Raw genomic sequence first — 26809 nt, 5'->3', positions numbered from 1 at the left:
CAGTTGCCAACCCCATTGGGGCCGAACGGATGTACTTTTAGCTACCTGTAGCAAAGCGACGAAATCGCGGAGTGAGCCACGCCTGCCAAGGTCGCGGTCCGGTGCGGTAGTCTGTTATAGCGTTAATAAAATCCTGAACGCAGCCATTAGATTACTTCAAATTATTTTTGCTAAAGCCTAGCAACACAGTTCCCTCCAAGCAGAAATGTCAAAATGGCGTCAACGCAGGACGCTTGGTATATATCTTTACTTGGTTTAGCAGAACATTTCCGAACATCAAATCCTCCTGACATAAAAAGTTGTATTCAGTGCCTACAAGCTGTATTTAATTTTAAACCGCCCCAAAGGGTCGAGGCCCGAACTCATTTACAACTTGGAAATATCCTTTTGACACACACTAAAAACATCGACTTGGCGAGGACGCATTTAGAGCAGAGTGTAAGTATATTTAGGGACAATTCGAGTGATAAATCGTGTAAATAGTGACAGACATCATGTACCGTTATGGTGTATAACCTTAATGTTATTTCGTCACATTTTTTTATGTGACAAGTTTCTCATAGGATGTAAACAATGGTGCATAAGTGGGTCATTAATGTGTTTTGGTTGCAGTGGTGCCTCTCTCAGACTATCAATGGGTTCGATGACGTCAAGTTTGAGGCGGCGAGTGTGCTGGCGGAGCTGTTTGAGCAGCAGGGCCAGCCTACTCACTCCAAACCTATCCTTCGCAAGGCGATTGAGTTATCACAACACAGTGTTTACTGGCACTGCAGGCTAATATTCCAACTGGCAGTAAGTATTATAAACAAGTAAATATAGTATTCTACTTGATAACAAATGAATTTATGGTCTTGTATCATAATATTGATCTTCCTGACTTTGTTGTTGTGCCGCACCTATGTTGAGAATTTTGTTGAAACAACTTAAATTAAATATAATTGTTAGTGTCTGATTTGATATGGTACATATATTGGTTGAATACATTATAATAGTAGAATTTCTACATTTCGATTTTTCTAGTGGTTCTACATATGTGAATTTTTTTTTTTAAATTGATTTAAAACTGAGTTACTTAAGTATCAGAAAGATAAGTATTTTGAATCAACTTTCTTCCTGGATCTTTAAGATTTAAACTAAGTTATCAAAAATGATGTATGTTGCTGTGAGCCTATGGTTACATATCAGAATACTGAAAATCGATTTACCTAATGTTGAATCACCTATGCTTGTTTCACCAATTTTTTAAAATACCTAATGATCAATTAACCTAAGCTCATAACACCTAATGAATGAATTACCTAATGCACGTTTCACCTACAATTGGTTTGCCTAAGGTCAGAATACCTATGGTCAATTTACCTAAAGTTGAAACACCTAATGCTCGAAATATCTAAAAGCGATTTACCTAATACACGAAATACCTAAAGCTAAAACACCTAATGTTGATATACCTAATCAGACACATTGAAAGTGTTATTTATTTTTATTTATTTAAAACTTGATTGTTAAAAACATGTGTCTAAAGGCGCGTCTCGATAGTGCGCGGCGGCCGCGCGAGCAATGTTCGACCGCGGCAAACCTGTATTTTGGCTCGCGAGCCAATTTCGGCACCATCTTGATTACGCGCGGCAGGCGATCCGACGATCGACCACATTATATCACAAAAATAAATTATTCGGAACGAAGTATAGCCAAATAGAAAACCGGGCAAGTGCGAGTCGGACTCGCGCACGAAGGGGTCCGTACCATAATGAAAAAAAAAACTGAAAAAAAAATGCAAAAAAAAAAACGGTCACCCATCCAAGTACTGACCACGCCCGACGTTGCTTAACTTTTGTCAAAAATCACGTTTGTTGTATGGGAGCCCCATTTAAATCTTTATTTTATTCTGTTTTTGGTATTTGTTGTTATAGCGGCAACAGAAATACATCATCTGTGAAAATTTCAACTGTCTAGCTATCACGGTTCGTGAGATACAGCCTGGTGACAGACAGACGGACGGACGGACAGCGAAGTCTTAGTAATAGGGTCCCGTTTTATCTTTTGGGTACGGAACCCTAAAAATGACCTGTTGCGATAATCACTACATTTACTGTTCCATAGAAACTATTTAGTGCCGTATAATTCAATTAAAGTACGACACTTTTCATTATCCATGTATGCGGCCGCGCGAGTCAACTGAAATATATACACACCCGTCCCAACTGCGCGCGATCATTCCTTTGCCGCGCGTCGAAACACCGACAATGAATGGTTCTATGCGCGGGCGCGGGGCTCGCGCGCCAATGATCGAGTCGGCGCGCGCGGCAGCCCGGTATCCTGCGCGCGGCTGCCGCGCGAGCCAATGTTCGATAGCTTGCCGCGCGATATGGAGACGGGCCTTAAGAAGAGAAAAGGAAACAGAAATTGTCTGTAGCAATTTACTTAAAAATAATCTGTTATTGTAGCAAATCCACGCAACGGAAAGAGAGTATGAAGTGGCCAGTAGTCTCCTGGGAGTGGGAGTGGACTACGCCCAGATCTCCAATGCAGCGTACACAAGGGTACTCTTCCTGCTCAGTAGGGTAATGGTAAGTTCACCTGGTTATTCATTTCGAAATTAGAATGTAATGTACCGTAAAATCAGGTACTTTAGTCCACAACTTACAACTATTGGTCCAAATTCAAGTTCCAGTAAAATATACCTGAGTATTTTTCAAATTATAATGAATATTTAATATACAAAGAGCATTAGTGTATCTAAGCTCCAAAATAAATGTAATGAGTACTAATCATAAAGGCTTGTTAAGAATCAATGTTAAAAATGGGACCATAGTTGTACTTAAGGACTATAGTTACCTGATTTGACGGTATTGAAAATGCATATTTAAAAAAATCATCTATCACAAACCAACACCGATTTCCCTCGCACTTCTTCAAAGTTCATCATCAGGTCCAGCTCGTGGCCCCCCACCTTACTGCTCACCTAGAGGATTCTAATAAACCCACACAACATGTGTCTATCACAAACCAACACCGAGTTCCCTCGCACTTCTTCAAAGTTCATCATCAGGTCCATCTCTTGCCCCCCCACCGTACTGCTCACCTAGAGGATTCTAACAAACCCACACAACATGTGTCTATCACAAACCATCACCGAGTTCCCTTGCACTTCTTCAAAGTTCATCATCAGGTCCATCTCGTGACCTAACTGCTCACCTGGCTTCTTAAAAAAAATTACATCATTCATTTATTATTAATAAATCAATCATGAATTTCAAAAATACACTTTGGTGGCAAACGCAGCCTATGGAAACTATACTACTAACTAATGGCGCTTGCAACTAGGAGAATGTCACATGGGCGTTGCTCTGAAAACCTGCTAAAATATGATCATTTTCTTATTTTGATGCTACCTCAATAATGGTACTACTAACTAAAAACTAAACTACATACTACATATACCCACTAAGATAAACTACCAACTACCTAATTAAAACTATAGATTTTACAGATCAATTTTATTTATTCTCAATTAAAAATGAAAGAGAATCACAATTATCTTTTACATTTCTTAAAATGGTACAATATGGTTCGAGCGAAAGCACGAATTTACCGCAATTGACAAAACCATCACCGTCACATCACTAGTTGTTGACGTGAAAGGGATAGCACATTGCATTTTCAAGTTGACGGAAAAGGACGGGCTACTTCACTGCCGCTCAGTACAACCATATTGACCAGTATAAAATGAACCCCGCGGACAAGAAATAATTTTCAACGAAATAGTGATTTTGACTTACCTGTGGAATGTTATTCCATCTGTTTTATAACTGGAAGTCTTAGATGACTTGCCACACCATTTCACACTGCAAAATCCCATGATTTGAATAAATTGCGATTTATTTTCGTAAACACGCGCACACTGTTAACAGGTCGTGAATTTGGACGCAACTGATCGGAGCGGCGCGCGTGAAATATTTTATAAGCGCTATTGCTCGCACGAGTGGAGGCCGCGAGTCGTCCTATAAGCTATGTCTATAGGGGTTGGTCTGTGCCCCCTATATATTATACCCAGGATTAAAACATAACTTAAAAAAAAAATACTTTACTTTTTACATAAAGGACTTCCAAAAAAAAGGAGGTTATACAAAACAAGAAAAGTAATTTTTGAGTTTTTATATGAAAATTAAGTGGTTTGATGTTGATGTTGCAAATATCAATGTTAATATCTTGTATTAACCTTTTTTGATGCCAGTTTTCCAAAGTCATTATCACATTTGTTTTTTTTCAGCTGCTGTTAATAGATAAGAAAATCCAAGAAGTTTTACCACTGCTGAACCAGGCAGGCCACCTAGTAGACTCCTGGACGGGAAGTCCACACCAGAAGGAGTATCTCAAAGTCTTCTTCTTGGTATTACAAGTAAGCATAACATGCATACATATAATCACGCCTATTTCCCGGAGGGGTAGGCAGAGACCACGGATTTCCGCTTGCTGCGATCGTGACATACCTCTTTCGCTTCCTTCACTTTCATAACATTCCTCATACACGCTCGCCGATTTATGGTGGTCTTGACCTGACCTTTCTTCAGGATTTCCCCGATCTGATCAGAGAAAGTCCGCCGAGGTCTACCCCTTCCAACTCCCACTTCCACTTCTCCCTTATACACTCTCTTTGTTAGCCTTCTTTCACTCATTCTTTCCACATGTCCAAACCATCTCAACATACCTAAGCTTAACAATGTCTAAATTATTTTTATCGGACTTCATAAAAGAGTGAGGTGATCAATTCAACTGTTTTTTTTGGAATGGTACCTCGGAACTCCTTGGCTTGGTACTGATTTCAAATATATCAGTGGCTAACGCATATAAAAAGGAAATAATTTAATTTTTTCCTTTTGAAACTGAGTCATTTAGCACAGCAAAGTCACAATGGTCTTAAGCGTCATAGAACTTACTGGCTCTTAAGTGCTTCATGCCAATTTCCGCCATTTTTAACATTTTTTAAAATACGAAAGGGCAAAAAAATACATCTATATTTCAATTTTGCTCAAGACGTTTCACGAGAATCGGTTGAGAAATGGACCTGCAGAAGAGAACATCCGGACCGAGCCAGCCGTAGTGTGGTGTGGTAATAAATAAAAAAATATCTGGGAGACCGAGCTTTGCTCAGAAAATGTATAAAAACTCAAAAATGCGCGTTTCCCAGAGACAGGACCTTGCTGGATCGATTTTTCGCCCCCTAAAACCCTTATATAGCAAATTTCATCGAAATCATTAGAGTCGTTTCCGAGATCCTCGAAATATGTATATAAAATAAATGTATATACAAGAATTGGTTGTTTAAAGGTATAAATAAAAGCTTGTTAAAAAAGTTTTTGGCAAAAATTCATTTTTGGTACAAGCTTTTATCGCTGACTGTACTTTTCTTATGACAGACAACTAATACTCATCAAGACAATTCTAAAAACCCCTAACACAATTAGGTTGCGTTGTTTCATCACAGAGTTCCTATGGCCACCTCCTGTCTCCATCATCAGATCAGCTCGATGGTACCATAATATTGCATTGTCATCTGATTTATACATGCATGCAAAATTTCAGCTCAATCGGAAACCGGGAAGTGCATCAAATTTAACTTGCAAGATTTGATTACAGACCGACAGACAGACAACGGTCAGGTGAAACTAAATAAAAGCTTGTAAAATATAAATTACTTTATTCAGACATTTTTAATCCATATCTTATTAGTGTCACTTAAATATATGGCCCATTGCCATATGCCCGAAATGGTTTTTAAGCACTAATGGCATAGGAATATCTTTTATACAAAACCAATACCATGACAATGATATTTATACGGGTTTTATTTAATTTAAAATTTGTATACCTCTAAAAAAACACCCTCTATTATTCCTAAACTAAAATTGTGAAACTACAACAACACAGCTTGTATTGTATGCTTACATTGTACTACTTGCTACTACCAAAGACATATGTAACTCCGTATAAGATGAATAAAGTCTAAGGAAAAAACGTGCCTCGGATGTCAAGAAAAAGTCATTCTCGGACAGATGGCTCACACACCTTTGGCCTATCCTCGGCTAGATGGCGGTGACGACACCGTTTCATATTTAACAATTTTAACACATAGGTATCAGTGAATGAACATGGGTCAAAATGATATAAAAATAATAAGCTCATTTATCCAAATATATTAATGTTTTGATAGTTTTATACGTTTTCATTTTGAGTTTTGGTCGTGTGTCGATAGATGGCAGTAAATTTACTGTGACTACAAAATTTACTATGACAGGACCCCTCTATACTATCTATTCTTTTTGCTACTACTAACAATTTTAGTAACAACTTTTGTCGCTAGATGGCTCTGCACGCACTTAAGATGGCGCTATCGTTCTGTTTTCGTGGAATACATAAACAAGTTTCAAGTAATTTATGGAATGTGGACTATAGTTTCAAGTAATTTATTTTTGAACTCGTTCTTGCAAATACCAGCAAGAACTACATAAAACTGAATTTAATGAGATTGGAGGTTGATTCAACATTGTGTGATTGCAAATGCCATGCAGCCGGGCTAGCACATGATCGGCGCGACAGTATCTCGCGGCGAGATAGACTACCCGTCCCTTTTTAATTAACATAGTTAGAAAATGAGCAGTAGTCTATCTCGCCGCGAGATACTGTCGCGCCAATCATGTGTTAGGCCTACAGGTAGAGATGACTCTGCCTGTCTTTTAATTTGTGCATTAACTTTTTTATACACTTTTTTCTAGGTATGCCACTTCCTAATGGCTGGGCAGGTGAAGAGCGTGAAGCCCTGCTTGAAACAACTGCAGCAAAGCATTCAGACAATCATGGCCCCTGCGTGGCCTGATGATGATAGTGAGTGCATAAGTTGCCAATGTTGTGATTTTTTACTTTTTATTAATTATTTTGATACACTCGCAGCTCTTGGAGCTGACGCGTGTATATTGAAGCCCTTGTATTTTTTTTGCACTTTTTAATATTCTAATATGTGTATCTAGTCTACTTTTGAAAGTTTTCACCGACGGCGCACTAACAACAGTTTCTGGGAGAGAGTGGACACATTTACCACACCATTCGGCAAGAAGTGTTGCTTAAGGTTGTTAGCACACGGAGTTTGGACAAGTGGTTTTTAGAGTGCCCGTGTTTTCTGAGATTCAACTCTGGGTTACTGAGTTTATAGTTTAACACTGGTGAAACAAACTTGTTGCAGTTTAAATAAGGTTTTTTGTCAAATATGCTTGGTAATATTTATTTATTTGTAATTCACCCCTAAACTTTATTGCATGTCAAAAAAGGTACAAATACAAATGAATGCCTGATGGCATTTACTATTATGACATAATTTTTACTTCCGTTTCTTATAATACAACATCACTATCGGCCACAGCGAGACATTCAAGGGGAGTGTAATGGTATTTCGTGCAACATAGCACTCGAAGCACGGATATAGGTATTGAAATTTAATGTTATTATTAGTTTTTAGGCTTTATTTCCTCGATTTGATGGTAATTATAGGGAGGCCTTTTATATTTCGGCCGGTTACTCAACTCCTATAATATGTATATCCAGCCAGGACGTGTTACTTACGTGTGTGTGTGTTACAGCGGTATGCGGTACCGCGCCAGGCGAATCATTCGTATGGCTGTCGCGGCAGCAGCTATACGTGCTAGTGTACTTAGTAACGGTCATGCACTCGGCGCAGGCCGGCTATATGGACAAGGCACACAAGTACACGGAGAAGGCACTGGCACAGATCGACAAGCTGACTGGTATGTCTTCCTTTATGTCGGTTTTCTACTAAATATGCCTTCACACGGAACGAGCTGGTTCACGAAGAAATTGCAATCACCAAGATAAATGCACACACTACTTATGTGAGGCATTTCTTGGGTGACACATGTCTACTACCATTGATTTGCTTCGCTCAGATATTTCTTCACGTGGCTACTTGTTCTGTATGGATCTGCTTGTCTCGTTGAAGGCTTCGTCCCATTGCAGCGGAGCGTGATGAGAGCGGGCGAGAGTGCGGCGCGTTGCTTCGCTGGCGAGAGAGAGAGAGAGAGAGAGTAGAGTTAAAAGGGGGAAAGCGGAGCGCCGGCGGGACTTGCGCGTGACGTACTTTTATTGCGTGAGCGAATAAAAGTACGTCACGCTTTAGTTTTTAGGGTTCCGTACCCAAAGGGTAAAACGGGACCCTATTACTAAGACTTCGCTGTCCGTCCGTCCGTCCGTCCGTCCGTCTGTCACCAGGCTGTATCTCACGAACCGTACGACGTACCGTACCACCGTACCACGAACTAGACAGTTGAAATTTTCACAGATGATGTATTTCTGTTGCCGCTATAACAACAAATACTAAAAACAGAATAAAATAAAGATTTAAATGGGGCTCCCATACAACAAACGTGATTTTTGACCAAAGTTAAGCAACGTCGGGAGTGGTCAGTACTTGGATGGGTGACCGTTTTTTTTTTTGCTTTTTTTTTTGTTTTTTTTTTTTATATGGTACGGAGCCCTTCGTGCGCGAGTCCGACTCGCACTTGCCCGATTTTTTTTTGTATAGGACTTAATAAGACTTATCCACAATGTTTATTGTGTGTTGTTACAGCGAGCGGGTTCTCGGACTCGGTGACGTTAGTGGGTGCCCGCAGCGGCGCGGCGCTGGCGTGGCGGCTGCGCATGGCGCTGGTGGAGCACGCGGCGCTGTGCCGGCTGGTGTGCGGCGGCAAGGCGCACGCGCTGCACGAGATCGCCCGCGCCGCGCACCTGCTCACCATAGCTCCCACCGGTGAGACACTCCCCCCTACAGCGGCGCGGCGCTGCCGTGGCGGCTGCGCATGGCGCTGGTGGAGCACGCGGCGCTGTGCCGGCTGGTGTGCGGCGGCAAGGCGCACGCGCTGCACGAGATCGCCCGCGCCGCGCACCTGCTCACCATAGCTCCCACCGGTGAGACACTCCCCCCTACAGCGGCGCGGCGCTGCCGTGGCGGCTGCGCATGGCGCTGGTGGAGCACGCGGCGCTGTGCCGGCTGGTGTGCGGCGGCAAGGCGCACGCGCTGCACGAGATCGCCCGCGCCGCGCACCTGCTCACCATAGCTCCCACCGGTGAGACACTCCCCCCTACAGCGGCGCGGCGCTGGCGTGGCGGCTGCGCATGGCGCTGGTGGAGCACGCGGCGCTGTGCCGGCTGGTGTGCGGCGGCAAGGCGCACGCGCTGCACGAGATCGCCCGCGCCGCGCACCTGCTCACCATAGCTCCCACCGGTGAGACACTCCCCCCTACAGCGGCGCGGCGCTGCCGTGGCGGCTGCGCATGGCGCTGGTGGAGCACGCGGCGCTGTGCCGGCTGGTGTGCGGCGGCAAGGCGCACGCGCTGCACGAGATCGCCCGCGCCGCGCACCTGCTCACCATAGCTCCCACCGGTGAGACACTCCCCCCTACAGCGGCGCGGCGCTGGCGTGGCGGCTGCGCATGGCGCTGGTGGAGCACGCGGCGCTGTGCCGGCTGGTGTGCGGCGGCAAGGCGCACGCGCTGCACGAGATCGCCCGCGCCGCGCACCTGCTCACCATAGCTCCCACCGGTGAGACACTCCCCCCTACAGCGGCGCGGCGCTGCCGTGGCGGCTGCGCATGGCGCTGGTGGAGCACGCGGCGCTGTGCCGGCTGGTGTGCGGCGGCAAGGCGCACGCGCTGCACGAGATCGCCCGCGCCGCGCACCTGCTCACCATAGCTCCCACCGGTGAGACACTCCCCCCTACAGCGGCGCGGCGCTGCCGTGGCGGCTGCGCATGGCGCTGGTGGAGCACGCGGCGCTGTGCCGGCTGGTGTGCGGCGGCAAGGCGCACGCGCTGCACGAGATCGCCCGCGCCGCGCACCTGCTCACCATAGCTCCCACCGGTGAGACACTCCCCCCTACAGCGGCGCGGCGCTGGCGTGGCGGCTGCGCATGGCGCTGGTGGAGCACGCGGCGCTGTGCCGGCTGGTGTGCGGCGGCAAGGCGCACGCGCTGCACGAGATCGCCCGCGCCGCGCACCTGCTCACCATAGCTCCCACCGGTGAGACACTCCCCCCTACAGCGGCGCGGCGCTGGCGTGGCGGCTGCGCATGGCGCTGGTGGAGCACGCGGCGCTGTGCCGGCTGGTGTGCGGCGGCAAGGCGCACGCGCTGCACGAGATCGCCCGCGCCGCGCACCTGCTCACCATAGCTCCCACCGGTGAGACACTCCCCCCTACAGCGGCGCGGCGCTGGCGTGGCGGCTGCGCATGGCGCTGGTGGAGCACGCGGCGCTGTGCCGGCTGGTGTGCGGCGGCAAGGCGCACGCGCTGCACGAGATCGCCCGCGCCGCGCACCTGCTCACCATAGCTCCCACCGGTGAGACACTCCCCCCTACAGCGGCGCGGCGCTGCCGTGGCGGCTGCGCATGGCGCTGGTGGAGCACGCGGCGCTGTGCCGGCTGGTGTGCGGCGGCAAGGCGCACGCGCTGCACGAGATCGCCCGCGCCGCGCACCTGCTCACCATAGCGCCCACCGGTGAGACTCTACTCTAAACTCCCACCAATTATGTACAACGGGAGTATCCAAACTACTGCGAGCGCTCTAATCTGAGCGCATATAGTAAAGAGTGACAAAGATAGCACTACTGTCACCACCACTACCAGTAAGACACTCCCCTTCAGCTCTACCAGTGGAACCCGCGCCGTGCCGGCTGTGCCGGCACCTACTCACCGTGGAACCAACCAGTAAGATACCCTCCCCCCACTCCCAAGGATAGAGCAGAAGCCTCCAAACTAAAGCCCGCGAGCCCTTACCTCTGGAGTACTCTGGACCTCGGAAGGGGAGCATGAAAACCAAGAAGTCATCACTACAAAAACGGTGGAGCCCACTGTGCCGCGCACCTTCACCCTCACCCACTACAGCTGCAGGCGCCAGCATGGTGCGGCGGAATCCGCAGTGTGCCAGCAGCACCTACTCACCGTGGTTCCCACCAATTACATGCGCTTCCAGTAGTGTTGGTAGCAACTCAAGTCCTTACTCCCTCCCACTACCAGGCTCCCACGCCTCCCACCCCCACTCTTCTTGCTTTTATGACTCATCGATATAAAGTAGTCGTTTAATTATCTAATATCCTATTTTCCTTGCACAGCGGCCAGCGCAGCAGCCCACACGCCGCCACTGCACTGCCTGCTTGGACTCTACGCGATGTCCATGAATTGTATGGAGGCGGCCGAGGCGCAGTTCCTCACCGCGATACACGTGAGTACTGACAACAACTTAACTTCCATACCTATAGTAGATCTTATGGCTTTGCAATAAGATTTACGATTGGTCATTTAATCAATAGTACTTCTGTATGTCCCCATTACAATTTTAACTTTTTTCCCGATACAACACTAAGGGCCTCTTGCAACATCCCACTAAACCGGGGTTAACCAGTTAAACCGTTAACCCAAATTGTACTGGTAGTCATGGTAACTTCAGGTTTAACCGGTTAACCCCGGGTTAGTGGGATGGCGCAAGAGGCCCTAAGAGCCACTTTCGAGTTCCAGGGTTAGCCAACTAACTCGGAGTTTACTGCTTATACAGGGATAAACTGTACTGTTAACTCCGAGTTAGTTGACTCACCTTGTAACGCGCACGTGGCCCTAAACATTAGGGGGTATCCTAGAAGTAAAGCAAACTAACTATATCGACGATTAATCGTGACAATAGGGTTGGCCGGTCGAAGTATTTAGCAGATGGCGCCAGCATAGCTTGCCCTGTCAATCCCTAGAATTGTGAAATTTTTTAATTCTTTTAACGGCATTTCATGCCCTGGATGCCAGCCCTTTCTCATAGAAAAAGGGGCAAGCTATGATAGCGCCATCTATGCAATCTTTGGCAGTTGCCAAAACCATTAGAATTCAACCTTATAGTAATCAATACACAGCTTTATTTAATGGACCGCGAGCCACGAACAGATTTCCATGACCAATCGCCTCCCGGGCGATAACTCGTATATTGGTTAACGGCATGTATGATGATCCCTCATGGACGTCAGCTGGCGCTCCGTTGGTGGGTTGAGGACTGGCAGCCACCGAAACATGTTAAAAAAAATCATTTTGTCATCGCCTCCCGTTTGATACTTTGTAAGAAGATAGTTTAAATGTTATTATAAATAAAAACAACCGTCAGCCGGTTGTATAGCGGTGGAAAGATCGTCAGCTACTTGCATAAACATGTAAAAAAGAAGCGCTGTACCTTTTTATTATAGTAATAACTAAATCATGAAACTGTGCATGTAGGATTTCATCAGGCATTTCAATAAACGCCTTATGGATTTGCGGACATGATCAACTGACGGTCTTTCCACCGCGATACAACCGGCTGACAATTATTTTATTCATGATAGCATCTAAACTATCATCTGACAAAAGTATCAAGCGGGAGGCGATGACTGACGATATTTGCTCTTGGCCCGCGGTCTATAACTTGTTTCATCTTTTCCTTATATCAATGAGAATTCTAATTCGATTCTAAACCATATTTGTATTAATATAAAGTCTACTTATTTTGATGTATGTACTAACATAGAACTTAATTTTCAGATGTCGCAAGATAGAGATTTATGGATGTTCGCGAAACTTAACCTGGCCATTGTATACTTACGGGGGCGGCGGGACAACGACTTAGCGCAGCTAATGGAACAGGTATCGTCATCTTTTTATAAAACTTCAACTTATACATTCTGCGTTTAAGCCCTTATAAGGTTGTCTATTGTTAACTAAACCACACTTGCTACTTACTTGCAAAAAAGGGTCTTAATTATTCTAATTGGCACCTGAGCGCGGGCTAGTCCAACGCTCAAAAAACCAGTGTAGGTGCGCTCTCCGGTAACGCGCCTTCGTAACGCATCTCGATGACACATTTTAGACTGGTCCGACTCGCCAGCACTCAGTAACCGTAGAGAATTACACCACCCTTTTTTACAAGTAGAGGCACGTGCGGTTTACTTAACAATAGACAAAGGATTAGCGGCTCGGGGCCAGTTACAAATCTGCAGACTATACATTCTGTGTGTAAGCCCTAGCCAAGGCAGAGGGAGTACATTTCTTATCTGATTTGGAACTTTATTTTAAAGTGATAAGGGTTCAATGTTGCATAATTGTTGACACCCTTATGCCATAAAAAGTTAAACTAAACATGATTTGGCCCCCTTATTCATCAAAGTTATAATGTTTTTGTTAGATTTTGTCTCCTTATACAGATAACAGCAAGCCAATCCAATGCCATTTTAAATTTGAAAGACTACATAAATGACGATAAAACGCTAGTCTGAAACCGCCCTTACGGCGTGGCCACGACATTGCGCGACCGGCGGTGGCGGCGGCGGCACCCATACGTGGGTACGAAAGATCCGATCGCCGATATTTATTACAGACAACATTAGCTCCACATATTGTTAGTTTTGAACTTAATGTACTTAATCTATGTTCGCCGCCGCCGCCGGTCGCCGGTCGCGGGCCGTTACGGTTGGTTTTAATCTCAGATATTTTGAACACGGATTGTTAACATATAGGTTCGACCAGAGGCGTTGCCTGCCTACGCGCACGGGCTTCGGGCCGCATCCTACTACGTACTAGGGCTGCAGGCCTTCTTCCAGGCGCGGTACAACGAGGCCAAGTAAGTATTTACGTACACGTCACCTGCAATAATATATTACACCACGAAGGCCGCAAAAATATCTGACACGATATTATTTGTACAGTCACCTGCAATAACATGTTACTCTTCGATAGCCGCAAAAATATGTGATACACTCCTATCGCTCTACAAATAAGATCGTGTCAGATATTTTTGCGGCCTTCGTTGTGTAACATTTTATTGCAGGTGACTGTAGAGCCATAAGAGCGTGTCACATATTATTGCAAGTGACTGTACTACTAAATTTAACTATGTACTTGTACAGTTACCTGCAATAGTATGTTACACAACGAAGGCCGCAAAAATATCTGACACGATCTTATTTGTAGAGCCATAAGAGCGTGGAGCGTGTCACATATTTTTGCGGCCTTCGAAGAGTAACATATTATTGCAGGTGACTATACCAGTGTCCCTACGCTTCAGTAATACAATCACATAGGACAAAGGTCGTAATCTCTTGAACAGTCCTGATATTTGGATCTAGGGAAACATCAAATTTTCATGCTCTTGGTTTCTAAAAATGTACTCTACAAACAGTAACCATTTTTAACTGTCCATCGGTGGACCTTATTGGCGTCCAAAAAGTTGTGGGCGATGGTATTGCATTAAATGCCAGTAATTGAACCACCTGGACCTTGTCTGTTACCTTCTGTGATTCTTCTCACTTGATGGTCTCATCGGAAGATCAGCGCTGGAAGCCACCAGCAACATACTGAGATGAGGCTATTTCGTGGCACTTTAATCTTATTCTGTTTTCTTTTATATTATGTAATGTCTTGTTTGTTTGTGCCTGCGTAATTCTAATTATATTTCGTTAAATTTGAGTTATACTCTTTATCTTTAGGTATTTAAATAAAAGTAAACAAAATCTACCCTCAAATGGCTCCTTAAGCCAGTTGACTTGACTTAGATGGGGCAGAGGGCGTCCACAGTGACACTCCGTGTAGATCGATCTTGAGCTTCTCGCTTCATTTCGCTCCAAGACTTCCCGATCTTCTTCGCCTCGTCTAACACCGTACGCCGCCAGGTTTGTTTGGGACGGCCACGCTTTCTCTTTCCTTGGGGGTTCCAATCTAAGGCCTGTTTAGGTATATGGTCGGGCCCCCTCCGGAGTGTGTGTCCAATCCAGTTCCTTAAGCTAGTTGAGGGTAGATGAAAACATTACACGATCAAATAATGTAGGTTAAAGTCAGGTCGTTCAGTGACAGATCCAGGCGGTTTTGTAATTGGTCGGTTAACCAATAAATGTTATAACTACCCGAAAATGTACAAATTGTTTGTTTACTTTTATTGAAATACCTAAAGATACAGACTATAGGCTTGGTATTTGTTCCGGTAGAATTACCCTTTTTGTTTTATAGACGTTACCTTCGGGAGACCCTCAAGATGGCGAATGCGGAGGACCTGAACCGGCTGACGTCGTGCTCGCTCGTGCTGCTCGGGCACATCTTCCTCTCCATCAACAACTCGCGCGAGTCCATGAACATGGTCACGCCGGCCATGCAGCTCGCCAGCAAGATCCCCGACGTGCACGTGCAGCTGTGGGCCTCCGCCATACTCAAGGGTATGATTCTTACTACTGTGGCATTCTTACGTGTTGTCTTGGCTTTTTGCTACGGCTCAATAATTATCATGGGTCCCGTTCGGCAACATAATCGCGTAAATCTAAATTCGAAATCACTTAATGGGGTTGGCAACTGTCAAAGGTTTGCATAGATGGCGCCATCATAGTTTGCCCCTTTTTAGGGTTCCGTACCTCGAAAGGAAAAAACGGAACCCTTATAGGATCACTCGTGCGTCTGTCTGTCTGTCACAGCCTATTTTCTCGGAAACTACTGGATCAATTAAGTTGAAATTTGGTACACATATGTAAATTAGTGACCCAAAGATGGACGAAGGACATGTTTATTTGTAATTTTAAAATACATAGGCTCGAAGTCAATTAAGAAAATAGCTAAAAAAATTACCATCCCCCCCCCCCCCCTTTATCTCCGAAACTACTGGGCCTAAAATTTTGAAAAAAATACACAAAATAGTGCTTTACCTGTAGATGACAGGAAAACCTATTAGAAATGTGCAGTCAAGCGTGAGTCGGACTTATGTACGGAACCCTAGAAACGCGAGTCCGACTCGCACTTGGCCGGTTTTTCTATGAGATTTGGCTTAAAGAGCCGGCATCTAGGGCATACTTTTCCGTTTAAAAAAATGACACAATTCTAGGGATTGACAGGGCAAACTCTGCTGGCGCCGTCTGCTAAATATTTCGACCGGCCAACCCCATTGCCTATCCTTTGCTATAGCATATTTGTGCGACTGATAGACGACGCAAACGCAAATAGACGAATGAAGGAAGTGTGTTGCGTCTGTGTTCGCTCTTTTGCATCAATGAGGTTGGCGTATGTGTGGCATTATTGCATTTTTTTTATGTGAGTTCTCTATTAAATTATTTGCGGCTATAGGTTTGATCCTGTTGTCGTTATTTACTGGCAAGGTCGCCATGTAATAGATAGAAGTGTGTATAAAGTACGTTATGTACACATTAGTGTTTAAGGGTCCGTCTAATCTATCTTTACACGGGTTTTCTAGTGACTTAAGGGCCGGTTGCATCACCCACATTTGACGGGCTGACTAACGTCACTCAGTGGTGAACTATGAAACTTTCCATATGTTAAAATTTAGCGAGCTCTTTAACTGTGACAGACGGCTCGGTGCAATCGACCCTAAGTATGAAAGTGTAATCGTAAACGTCACATTTTTTATAGAAATTTTACGATTACGGTGACACCCCCACTCTTTGTCACTGCAAGGTCGGTGCAGAGTTAGCTTGGCCTGAATCTAAATATATTCCTGTCGTTCTAGATCTATACCGGCTCGCCGGCGACACGGAGCGCGAGAACGAGGCATACCAGATGCACTGCAACTTCTCGCAGTCGCTGCTGAAGGACCACTTCCAGGCCACGCAGCTCCCGCAGCACGCGCTCGTGCACTGGACGCAGGGCCCGCCGCCCGCCCTCCCCCCGCCGCCCACACACACACACTCCAACCCCACGTAGGTCAGGTAAGGGACTAGTACCAGATGCACTGCAACTTCTCACAGTCGCTCCTGAAGGACCACTTCCAGGCCACGCAGCTCCCGCAGCATGCGCTCGTGCACTGGACGCAGGGCCCGCGGCCCGCCCTCCCCCCGCCGCCCACACACACACACTCCAACCCCACGTAGGTCAGGTAAGGGACTAGTACCAGATGCACTGCAACTTCTCACAGTCGCTCCTGAAGGACCACTTCCAGGCCACGCAGCTCCCGCAGCACGCGCTCGTGCACTGGACGCAGGGCCCGCGGCCCGCCCTCCCCCCGCCGCCCACACACACACACTCCAACCCCACGTAGGTCAGGTAAGGGACTAGTACCAGATGCACTGCAACTTCTCACAGTCGCTCCTGAAGGACCACTTCCAGGCCACGCAGCTCCCGCAGCACGCGCTCGTGCACTGGACGCAGGGCCCGCCGCCCGCCCTCCCCCCGCCGCCCACACACACACACTCCAACCCCACGTAGGTCAGGTAAGGGACTTGTACCAGATGCACTGCAACTTCTCACAGTCGCTCCTGAAGGACCACTTCCAGGCCACGCAGCTCCCGCAGCACGCGCTCGTGCACTGGACGCAGGGCCCGCCGCCCGCCCTCCCCCCGCCGCCCACACACACACACTCCAACCCCACGTAGGTCAGGTAAGGGACTTGTACCAGATGCACTGCAACTTCTCACAGTCGCTCCTGAAGGACCACTTCCAGGCCACGGAGCTCCCGCAGCACGCGCTCGTGCACTGGACGCAGGGCCCGCCGCCCGCCCTCCCCCCGCCGCCCACACACACACACTCCAACCCCACGTAGGTCAGGTAAGGGACTAGTACCAGATGCACTGCAACTTCTCACAGTCGCTCCTGAAGGACCACTTCCAGGCCACGCAGCTCCCGCAGCACGCGCTCGTGCACTGGACGCAGGGCCCGCGGCCCGCCCTCCCCCCGCCGCCCACACACACACTCCAACCCCACGTAGGTCAGGTGAGGGACTAGTACCAGATGCACTGCAACTTCTCACAGTCGCTCCTGAAGGACCACTTCCAGGCCACGCAGCTCCCGCAGCACGCGCTCGTGCACTGGACGCAGGGCCCACCGCCCGCCCTCCCCCCGCCGCCCACACACACACACTCCAACCCCACGTAGGTCAGGTAAGGGACTAGTACCAGATGCACTGCAACTTCTCACAGTCGCTCCTGAAGGACCACTTCCAGGCCACGCAGCTCCCGCAGCACGCGCTCGTGCACTGGACGCAGGGCCCGCCGCCCACACACACACACTCCAACCCCACGTAGGTCAGGTAAGGGACTAGTACCAGATGCACTGCAACTTCTCACAGTCGCTCCTGAAGGACCACTTCCAGGCCACGCAGCTCCCGCAGCACGCGCTCGTGCACTGGACGCAGGGCCCGCGGCCCGCCCTCCCCCCGCCGCCCACACACACACACTCCAACCCCACGTAGGTCAGGTGAGGGACTAGTACCAAATGCACTGCAACTTCTCGCAGTCGCTGCTGAAGGACCACTTCCAGGCCACGCAGCTCCCGCAGCACGCGCTCGTGCACTGGACGCAGGGCCCGCCGCCCGCCCTCCCCCCGCCGCTAGGGACTAAAGACATCACTACCGTATAGAGTCTGTGCGGAAAGCAAAGAGTCGTGAAAGTATGGGCTCCCTTACATTCGACGGCTCTTCTCTTTCCACACAGACTCTAAAACAAAGTCTGCGTATGTCTATTTGTGTATATGTATGTTCGCTATAAACTCGAAAACTTCTGAACGGATTTTCATGCGATTTTCATCAAACCAATAGTGATTCTTGAGGAAGGTTTAGGTGTATCATTTGTTAAGATTTTGTGTAACCTGTGCGAAGCCGGGATGGGTCGCTAGTTTCATACATAAATTCGTTATAAATAATTCGATGGTTTAGGAGAAGTTTTTTTTTCTTGTAAAATGATGCCAGTCGGTGAGCGCGTGTGGCAGCCTCTGGCTTTTTACACCGTCTGCGGTGCGCGGCGCGTAGGTATAAATCCGAGGTCGATCGGAGAGTTTTTTTCCCTGAAAAACGATCGGTAAATATCAAACGATATTTCGTACATAAACTCGTTGAAGCGGACTTCGAGCCTGCGTCCTTTAGATTGAAAATGGTAGCTAAGGCGCTTAAGCGCTTCACACACCTTAAAGGGCTCCCAGAAAACCAGTTCGCCGGACGATATCGGCCTGTCAGTTGTTCGGAACTGTCACCTTTTGCGATTAATTGACAGGCTGATATCGCCCGGCGAACTGGTAATCTGCTGGGCTGTGGGCCCCTTTACTTAATTCAGTAACTGACGACAGGGACGCCGCTATACGTTAGACGTACTACGTGTAACTGTGTGAAGCGTTTTACAGCGTACAAATAAGTCCCGTCGTTGTGAATAATGTGAACAATGATGAGTAAAAATCGTGATAGTTAAATCAGTATTTTACAGTTATAGTTCGTGTCATTCACGATGACGCGCAGATTTGTCAAATATAACCTTTAATAACATGACAATACGAGTCAAGGCACGCGTCTTACCACCACTACCACTACCACCACCACCACCAGTAAAGTTTATTTTAATAGATTGTCCTATGAATAAACTTTTTATTGTTGTCAACAGGTAAAGTGGCGGAGCAGCATACCCGTTGGGTAAGCCGGACCACAGCCTGGTTTTATGTAGGTAAGGTGCTGAATGCTGAATTATCTCAAGTACTAAGGATTCGACTTCTATGGACGCCTCTCCACTGCTTACAGAAAACAATATGCGTTAACCCTTTGAACGCCACACCACGTCATTATGAACCTTGTGGGAATGCACGAAGGTTGATATTGGGCCGCAGCCGCACGCGTCAGTTGACGTCTTTGGTGGTTAAAGCGTTTAAAGAAAACAATGCCAGCTGGTATAAGATCTAGATTCCCTTCAAAAACTCGAAGCCGGTATAGACACATTCGCTATGCTTTAGACTCTTTAGAGCCCTCTAGTAGATGGGTCGTTTTATTTAAAGATATCATCTACACTTTTTTTTTTAATTTGTGTAATTTTATGTCATTTCTACTTAGAATCACGAGCTCTTTCTATCCTAATAGGAGGAAAAAAGTGTCCCAAGGTTTTTATTTCCATTCCGTTACCATTTTTCATAGACTTTGTATGGCTCCCACGGAATGGAAAGATCGAAATTGTATGAAAATTTTGGGACACTTTTTTTCTCCTATTAGGATCAAAAGACCTCATGATTCTGAGTAGAAATAACTTAAAAACTCCCAAAATTGAAAAAAAAGTGTAGGGGACAACTTTAAATAAAATGGTTCAGATCAGGTGACAACCAGAAATCACTAACTATAATTTAGAACCATAGTGAACCGTATCAGCAACATTATAAGGTTGATTTCTGTTTATTTTTTAATTAGTAAGTTTTGGTTGCCATCTGTGTAAGTCCCGAAGCTTGTATTTTTTATTGCCTGATTATAAATGATATATATATATATATATGCCGTGCAGTGATGAGAATGTATCGATATCAAATAGGAAGAGATAGATAGTTGAAGAGTGACAAACAAACTCATAGTAATCGGCTTAACCCTTTGAACGCCACGCCTATCGTACTCGGCGCGTCTTCGTAAACCTTGTCCGCGTCAGTTGACGTCTTTGACGGTCAAACGGTTAACTTCATATTTTACAGCTAAGGGGCTATTCATAAATTACGTCATTTTAAATTGGGAGGGGGGGGGGGGGCAATTATGAACAGCCCCTAAAGTATAGCTCTACGGTACTATACATTATCCGATGACAATACAGTTACCACAAAACGTATGGTCGCGTGTAATGCCAATTACTAATAGTAGTTACGATATTTTTGTCATATGGCGATTATGCATCTCTTTCTATTTAATCCAATGTAACAAAGACAGGTGGTGTGGTTGAAATTAACGGGTTGCGTCCTCCACTGAATTCTGACACTTTCATTCATCAAGTAATCAATTTGTCAATGAAAGTGTCTATGGGTCGTATTCCACCTATCAAATTTCTTTGTCCAATGTGTATTGCGTCTCACATTTAGCTTAATGAGAGAGTGAGACGAGAGATTAGAGAGGTGGAATACCACCCTATTCAAAGCCACTGGCCTTATGTACATAGAATTAGAATAATTTATCGCACATTTATTTAATGATACGCGACGCAAATAAAGCTTCCCTGTTAGTACATTCTGTATAAAAAATGTAATATAAAAAAAAACGATGGTAGACTGAAGTCATAGACTAGGAATCCTCTAGACGGAGTTTAGAGCAATTATTTAATGAAACCGATGCTGCCAAAAATACTGGGGTGCGGGGGACGAGGTGAGCGAGTCCCGTGCCGTGATTCAAAGACACGGACGTCACACAAAGACACTTTGACTCGAAAATGGACTGAAACTACCGTATATTTGTGGCAGAGGGGGTAGCGCTACTATGCTCAGTCTGGAGGATGTCTTGTCTGTGACTGAAGTTTACAAACGGTAGGTACAAACGCATAAACAATGTTCTCTTCCAAAACGAAACAAAACTCCAAGGCGATAGTACAGTCGCCAGCAGATATATCGGAGCGGAAGAGGTCCTCATAAATATCTTAACACAGACTACTTACCGCCTTGAAAATAGAGGCGTGTTCAGATATTTGTGAGCGCCTTGGCCGCTCCGATATATCTGATGGCGACTGTACATTTGATTTTCAATGCCGAACTTACAATACAAGATGTCTGAGTGCTTGAAGCAAATTGGTTTTGATTGGCTCATAGGGTTTGCACGACGGATCCGAAATGTGTGGGAAATCCCCGGATCCGGATCCAGATCCTGATAATTTCATACATTTCGGATCCGGATTCCAAAGCCATGAGTCATGGCTGTCAAATTAAAGCGATATCAACTCTGCCTATTTGTTACATTTTACTGTTCAAGTACGGACGGATTTTGATATAATTTGGCTACGTTTAGCTTCTCTCAGCCTTCCCCAGTAAACTAAACGACAAACTCTTCAAAATAAATGTAAGATACATTATAAAAACAAGTATCCACTTAATGGGTAGGTACTCGTTTTTTCTTCATTCAACTTAAACTCACTGCCGTTTTACTTAAAATACAAAACGACGATACTTACGAAAACGTTATTTCCATAATTATATTGAACGAAAGGTTTATAATTTCACATTTAAGGCATATGCACACCGGCTGCGTGTGCGTGACGTGCACGTGTGCGTGCGGCGTTGTAGTATACAGGTCTTTATGAGAGACGGCACACCGCTTGCGTGACGTGTGCGTGTGCGGCTCCAACATTTTAGCGCACGCGCACGTGCACGTCACGCACACGCACGTGCACGTCACGCACACGCACGTGCACGTCACGCACACGCACGTGCACGTCACGCACACGCACGTGCACGTCACGCACACGCAAGCCGGTGTGCACAGGCCTTTATTCCTAACATTCTTACAAGGTTTCAGTTACACCGTATAACTTGCAGTTTCTTCTCAAAAAATACATATTGCAGTGGTTTTCAATTATAAGAAAAATATGACACACGCTAACATCATTGGCACTAGCTAGCAAATATAAACTCTATTTGAGAGCATGAAGGTTACTTTTATAGCGTACGAATTTACGACGCCTTTATGAATTCTTGGCATTCACAGTTTCAAAGTCGCGTTGACGAGCACTAGATTTATTTTGGCTATAATTAAAATTGATTATTAAATTAATTTAAATTGCACGTTTATTTCTATTAAGTTATTTTTAATTAGGAACCGACAAAAACGCCTTAAATTATATTAATTGCATACCTATGTGTGATCTGATGTGGAAAAATGGTGGTGCAGATAGTGGGAACTCTTTCACATTTCAGTCTTAACCTTTTGTACGCCAGGCTTGTCGTGTGAGGAGCCTGTGAATAAGGGCTCATCCATTAATTACGTCACACATTTAAGGGGGGGGGGGGGGGGTGTCAAGAAAATGTGACATGGGGGGAGGGGGGAGTCACAAACTTTGTGACGTCACTTTAACTACATCTGTAACCGAAAATGATTTAGATTTTTTTATACACTATTAACAGTTAAATACCTAACTAGTTTTTTCAAAGATAATGGTTTTTATGAATGTATTTTTATTCCTCATCGGCTTCGTGTTATAAATTTCTAACAATGCTTTTGACAAAAATGTTCAATATTTGTTAAAAAAATAAAAACTAAATTGAAATTGTTGATTTAGTTGCAAATTGCCAAATATGTGACGTCACACCAGGGTGGGAGGGCAACCCAAAGTGACCAGGTGTGACAAGGAGGGGGAGAGGGGTCAAAAAATCTTCAAATTCGTGTGATGTAATTAATGGATGACCCCTAAGGGTTACTCACTATAGTTGACTACTATTTTATGAGATGTGTGAATGAATACGGCATGAATAGTGAATAAAATTATAAATGAGCGCGGATGCAAAGTAGGCCTAATTGATTATTGGATTAAGGGTTATAAATTGTGAAAATGCACATAATGAAAGAAAGACATAATTCCGCTGCGGGTTTATTCTTATAGCTTTCCGTTTTCAAGGCGTTGACGTTTTCGTGATGATACGTGAGATGACATGACTATTTCTTTTTTTTTATCATTACGTTATTGGATACTTATGATTTTTGCAACTCTAACGCAAATAAGTTTTTGAGTTTTTGACTTTATCGCTGATCGTTTTTTTCTTTATAGAGTCATCTATTTCTTATTAAGACGTTTCTAACGAGCCCAAGCTCGATGAGATTGCCTTATTTTATTACAGTCTTCCTATGGCCACCTTCCGCTAGAATTACCAAGCCTGATGGCACTATTACAGCTTGGCCACGACATTGCGCGACTGGCGGCGGCGGTAACCATAAGTTGGAGCGAGACAGCGATCGGACCATTCGTTCCCACCTACGGTTGCCGCCGCCGCCGCCGCCGGTCGCGCAGTCGTGGCCCAGGCAGAAGAAGTTACGTAACAGCACTTAACAACTATAAAAAAAATCCAGGTTAAGTGCTTCTACACCGCACTTGACATTCATGTTTAGAAAAGATTAAGGCGTGTGAAAGAGAAATTCAAGTTATAATTCTGACAATAACTTCATATCATTCGAGGGTGCGTGTATTACTACGCTGTATTATTCTGGGTACTTACTTAAATAACTATAGGACATTATGTCTTATGTCAAGTATAATCTAATGCATATATTTTCAAAATTTCAAGAATGATAGTTGTATTATTGCCACTTAACAAAAAAATACCAGTTTCAAAACGTATACAAAATGTTTATTCTTATGGCTTATCAAGTTAAAGTAGAGATCGTAAAGAAAACCCCAATGTTATTAATTGCTTGTTTTTAAATGTATTTCAATTTAGAATAGACTATTAACCCTTTTGCAGGCATAGTACGATTTATTGACCACATACGCGCCACTAGAATTTGAACTTTAGCATTCCGATTTAAGATTCAAATTAGATTGCACTTTCGGGAAATTTGACTTGTCTTCAAATGAATCATCAAAACTGGATTAACCTTTTGACCGCCGTAGTCTGATATACAAGACAAACAAAATCGGGCTCATTTCGCCGCGGTCTGATAAATAAGACAAAACTTCGTGCCCCCCGGCGACACGAGCACGCTCGATGACAAATTCTATGGCGCTGAAAAGGTTAGTTGGAATATATTTGGATTTTTTGGGAATACCTTGTAGATTGGTGCGGCCTGGAAAAGGGTTAACACTCCTCAAACATATCCCCGCAAGGCTCACGATCCTACCCTAAGTCTAGAATGTCTAGATCGCTGCGGCCTGAAAAAGGGTTAATAATCTCTTGTGGACTTGTTAATAGAACAAAATTCGAATATTAATTAAAATTGTATCCTTATTTATAATTTTGTTATGATTATTGTCTGAATTGAATATTTATAATGTATCAAATGCACTTTAACTAAGATTGGAGTTTGGGCTGATACTTATGAACTGTCATTTCATGTAAGGCCGCAACTCATGACGCATCCTATTATGACAACTGATAGAGATGCAGATATTTGTGCAATTTCAATAGTCATGTGAGTTGTTGGTGTCAGATCTCATACGTCATCACAAACCATTGGAAGTACGGCCGAAATCAGTAGCTAACCCTATTAACCCTTCGCGAGCGTCAGTTGACGCCATTGACGGTCTTAGGGTTAAATCTAAACTTGTTAGGGCTACTTGCACCATCCCTTTAACTCGGGGTTAAGCGGTTAAACCATTGACCCAGTGTCAAATTGTACTGGTAACCATGTTAACTCCAGGTTTAAGGCCTGTGCACTCCGGCTGCGTGTGCGTAACGTGCACGTGCGTGTGCGGCGTTGTAGTATAGAGATCCTTATGAGAGACGGCACACCGCTTGCGTGACGTGTGCGTGTGCGGCTCTAACATTTTAGCGCACGCGCACGTGCACGTCACGCACACGCAAGTCAGTGTGCACAGGCCGGTTAACCGGGTTAGTGGAATGGTGCAAGTGGCGCTTAGCCTCGTGAGGTCTCGTGTACAAAATATTGTAAGTACATAATATAATTCAAATTCAAAAACAATTGCTTCTGGAACTCAGGAGACAAGAGAGTTCAAGAAATGGTCAATTTACCTACTTATGCAACTGACTAATAGTTGCAGTAAATATTTGTAGATATGTTTAGCTGCTTCTGTATTCGGCCGGACTAAAAATAGAAATGACGAATATAATATACGACTTAAAATCTAGAAAATACGATGTCATCGTTATATTTTATATTACTTAACATTCACCAACCCATTGTATTGTATGTGAAAATGACCGCGTACTTTGTGCTACCTATATACCACTTTTGTAACGCAAAAACGAATATTTAGGTATAAAGGGGTATACACGCCTTTCTTGCTGCTTTGAGGTACAGATAAACATACCTTTCTCTGTTCCTCTTAGCACAAAGTGTCCTGAAAAAGGATAGGTCTAATAATCCTTTATGCCTCCACCGTATACATACACTGTTAACTCTTTAAACGCCACGCATCGTGTGCGGCGCGTCATCGTGAAATGGTGATTATCGTGAACCTTGTCGGAATGCACGAAGGTTGATAATGGGCTGTAGGCTGTAGCCATGCGCGTCAGATGACGCCTTTGGCGATCGAAAGATAAATTGACAATTTGTAAACCTTATTGCAAAGACATAAGGTCCACCAAGGCTCGGAACCGGTTTTTTCTTCATACAAAAAGTACCGGTATTATTACGTTCTTTTTCGTTCTTTGGTTTATTATTTCATTTTTAATGGGACAATCTAATAGTACGAAGTTGTTACCTAAATACATGATTCAGTCCTACGTAAAGAGCATTAACTAATTAAAAATATTAGGCTATTTCGGGGTTTTGAAAGAAACCGGTTCCGAGCCTTGAGGTCCACTTAGATAAGTAGAGTAAAATTTATTGAACTCTATTTGAAAGAAATAGGGTTCAAAATATCTTTTGACTTTTAACCGTGTTTTTGTGTTGCATAGCCGTGGCAAAAGCTCTATACGCGTATAGCGAAGTAAGACATCGCGCCAAAGGAGAGAGAGCTTAATAATGTCTTATTCCGCACAAGTAATAGTTTGTACACAAGTTTCTAACGCGTTGGCGGAGGGCATTTATCTGTGGGACTAACCTATTGTCCATCTCTTTTTCTTTAGGTGTGAGAGATGAGTAATATGATACTTCCACATTTTAAACCGTAACATAAATCGATTTATGATCGTGGACGTGATATCACGTCGATGTCATTGTACGTATACATACACTGAATAGGTTAACCCTTTTGAAGCAGAACAGACACGATGTTACAAAAGAATATATTAATAACATATTTACGTCAGTGATTATTGATTAATGTCAAACTTTAAGTTAAAGTTTAATCTGATTTGAACCTTAAATTAGACAAATTCTGAAAACATGTATGTATTTCTTAAATCGTGGATCAATAGCCGGGTCTACACACAGCG

The 26809-nt window shown here is 44.9% G+C and overlaps 1 protein-coding gene across 1 annotated transcript; it reads left to right on the top strand.

Annotated features, from left to right (window-relative positions):
- The first annotated feature begins 139 nt into the window (after positions 1 to 139).
- LOC134798124 (MAU2 chromatid cohesion factor homolog) lies at positions 140 to 16762 on the top strand. Its single transcript, XM_063770466.1, has 12 exons — positions 140 to 438; positions 613 to 792; positions 2448 to 2570; positions 4274 to 4402; positions 6777 to 6885; positions 7635 to 7799; positions 8639 to 8818; positions 11170 to 11279; positions 12611 to 12712; positions 13582 to 13685; positions 15068 to 15270; positions 16566 to 16762. The coding sequence occupies exons 1-12, from the start codon at positions 214 to 216 to the stop codon at positions 16757 to 16759; spliced, it is 1824 nt and encodes a 607-aa protein (XP_063626536.1). The 5' UTR covers positions 140 to 213; the 3' UTR covers positions 16760 to 16762.
- Positions 16763 to 26809: the final 10047 nt, after the last annotated feature.

This window comes from Cydia splendana, chromosome 16 (genome assembly GCF_910591565.1).
Source record: "Cydia splendana chromosome 16, ilCydSple1.2, whole genome shotgun sequence".
Taxonomy (NCBI): domain Eukaryota; kingdom Metazoa; phylum Arthropoda; class Insecta; order Lepidoptera; family Tortricidae; genus Cydia; species Cydia splendana.
This window is presented reverse-complemented; position numbering and strand designations above follow the sequence as displayed.

Coding starts and splice junctions, on each gene's coding strand:
- LOC134798124 (XM_063770466.1), top strand. CDS start 214: ATGGCGTCAACGCAGGACGCTTGGTATATATCTTTACTTGGTTTAGCA. Junction 2,571..4,273: donor TCCTGCTCAGTAGGGTAATG/GTAAGTTCACCT, acceptor GTTTTTTTTCAG/CTGCTGTTAATAGATAAGAA. Junction 7,800..8,638: donor ACAGATCGACAAGCTGACTG/GTATGTCTTCCT, acceptor GTGTTGTTACAG/CGAGCGGGTTCTCGGACTCG.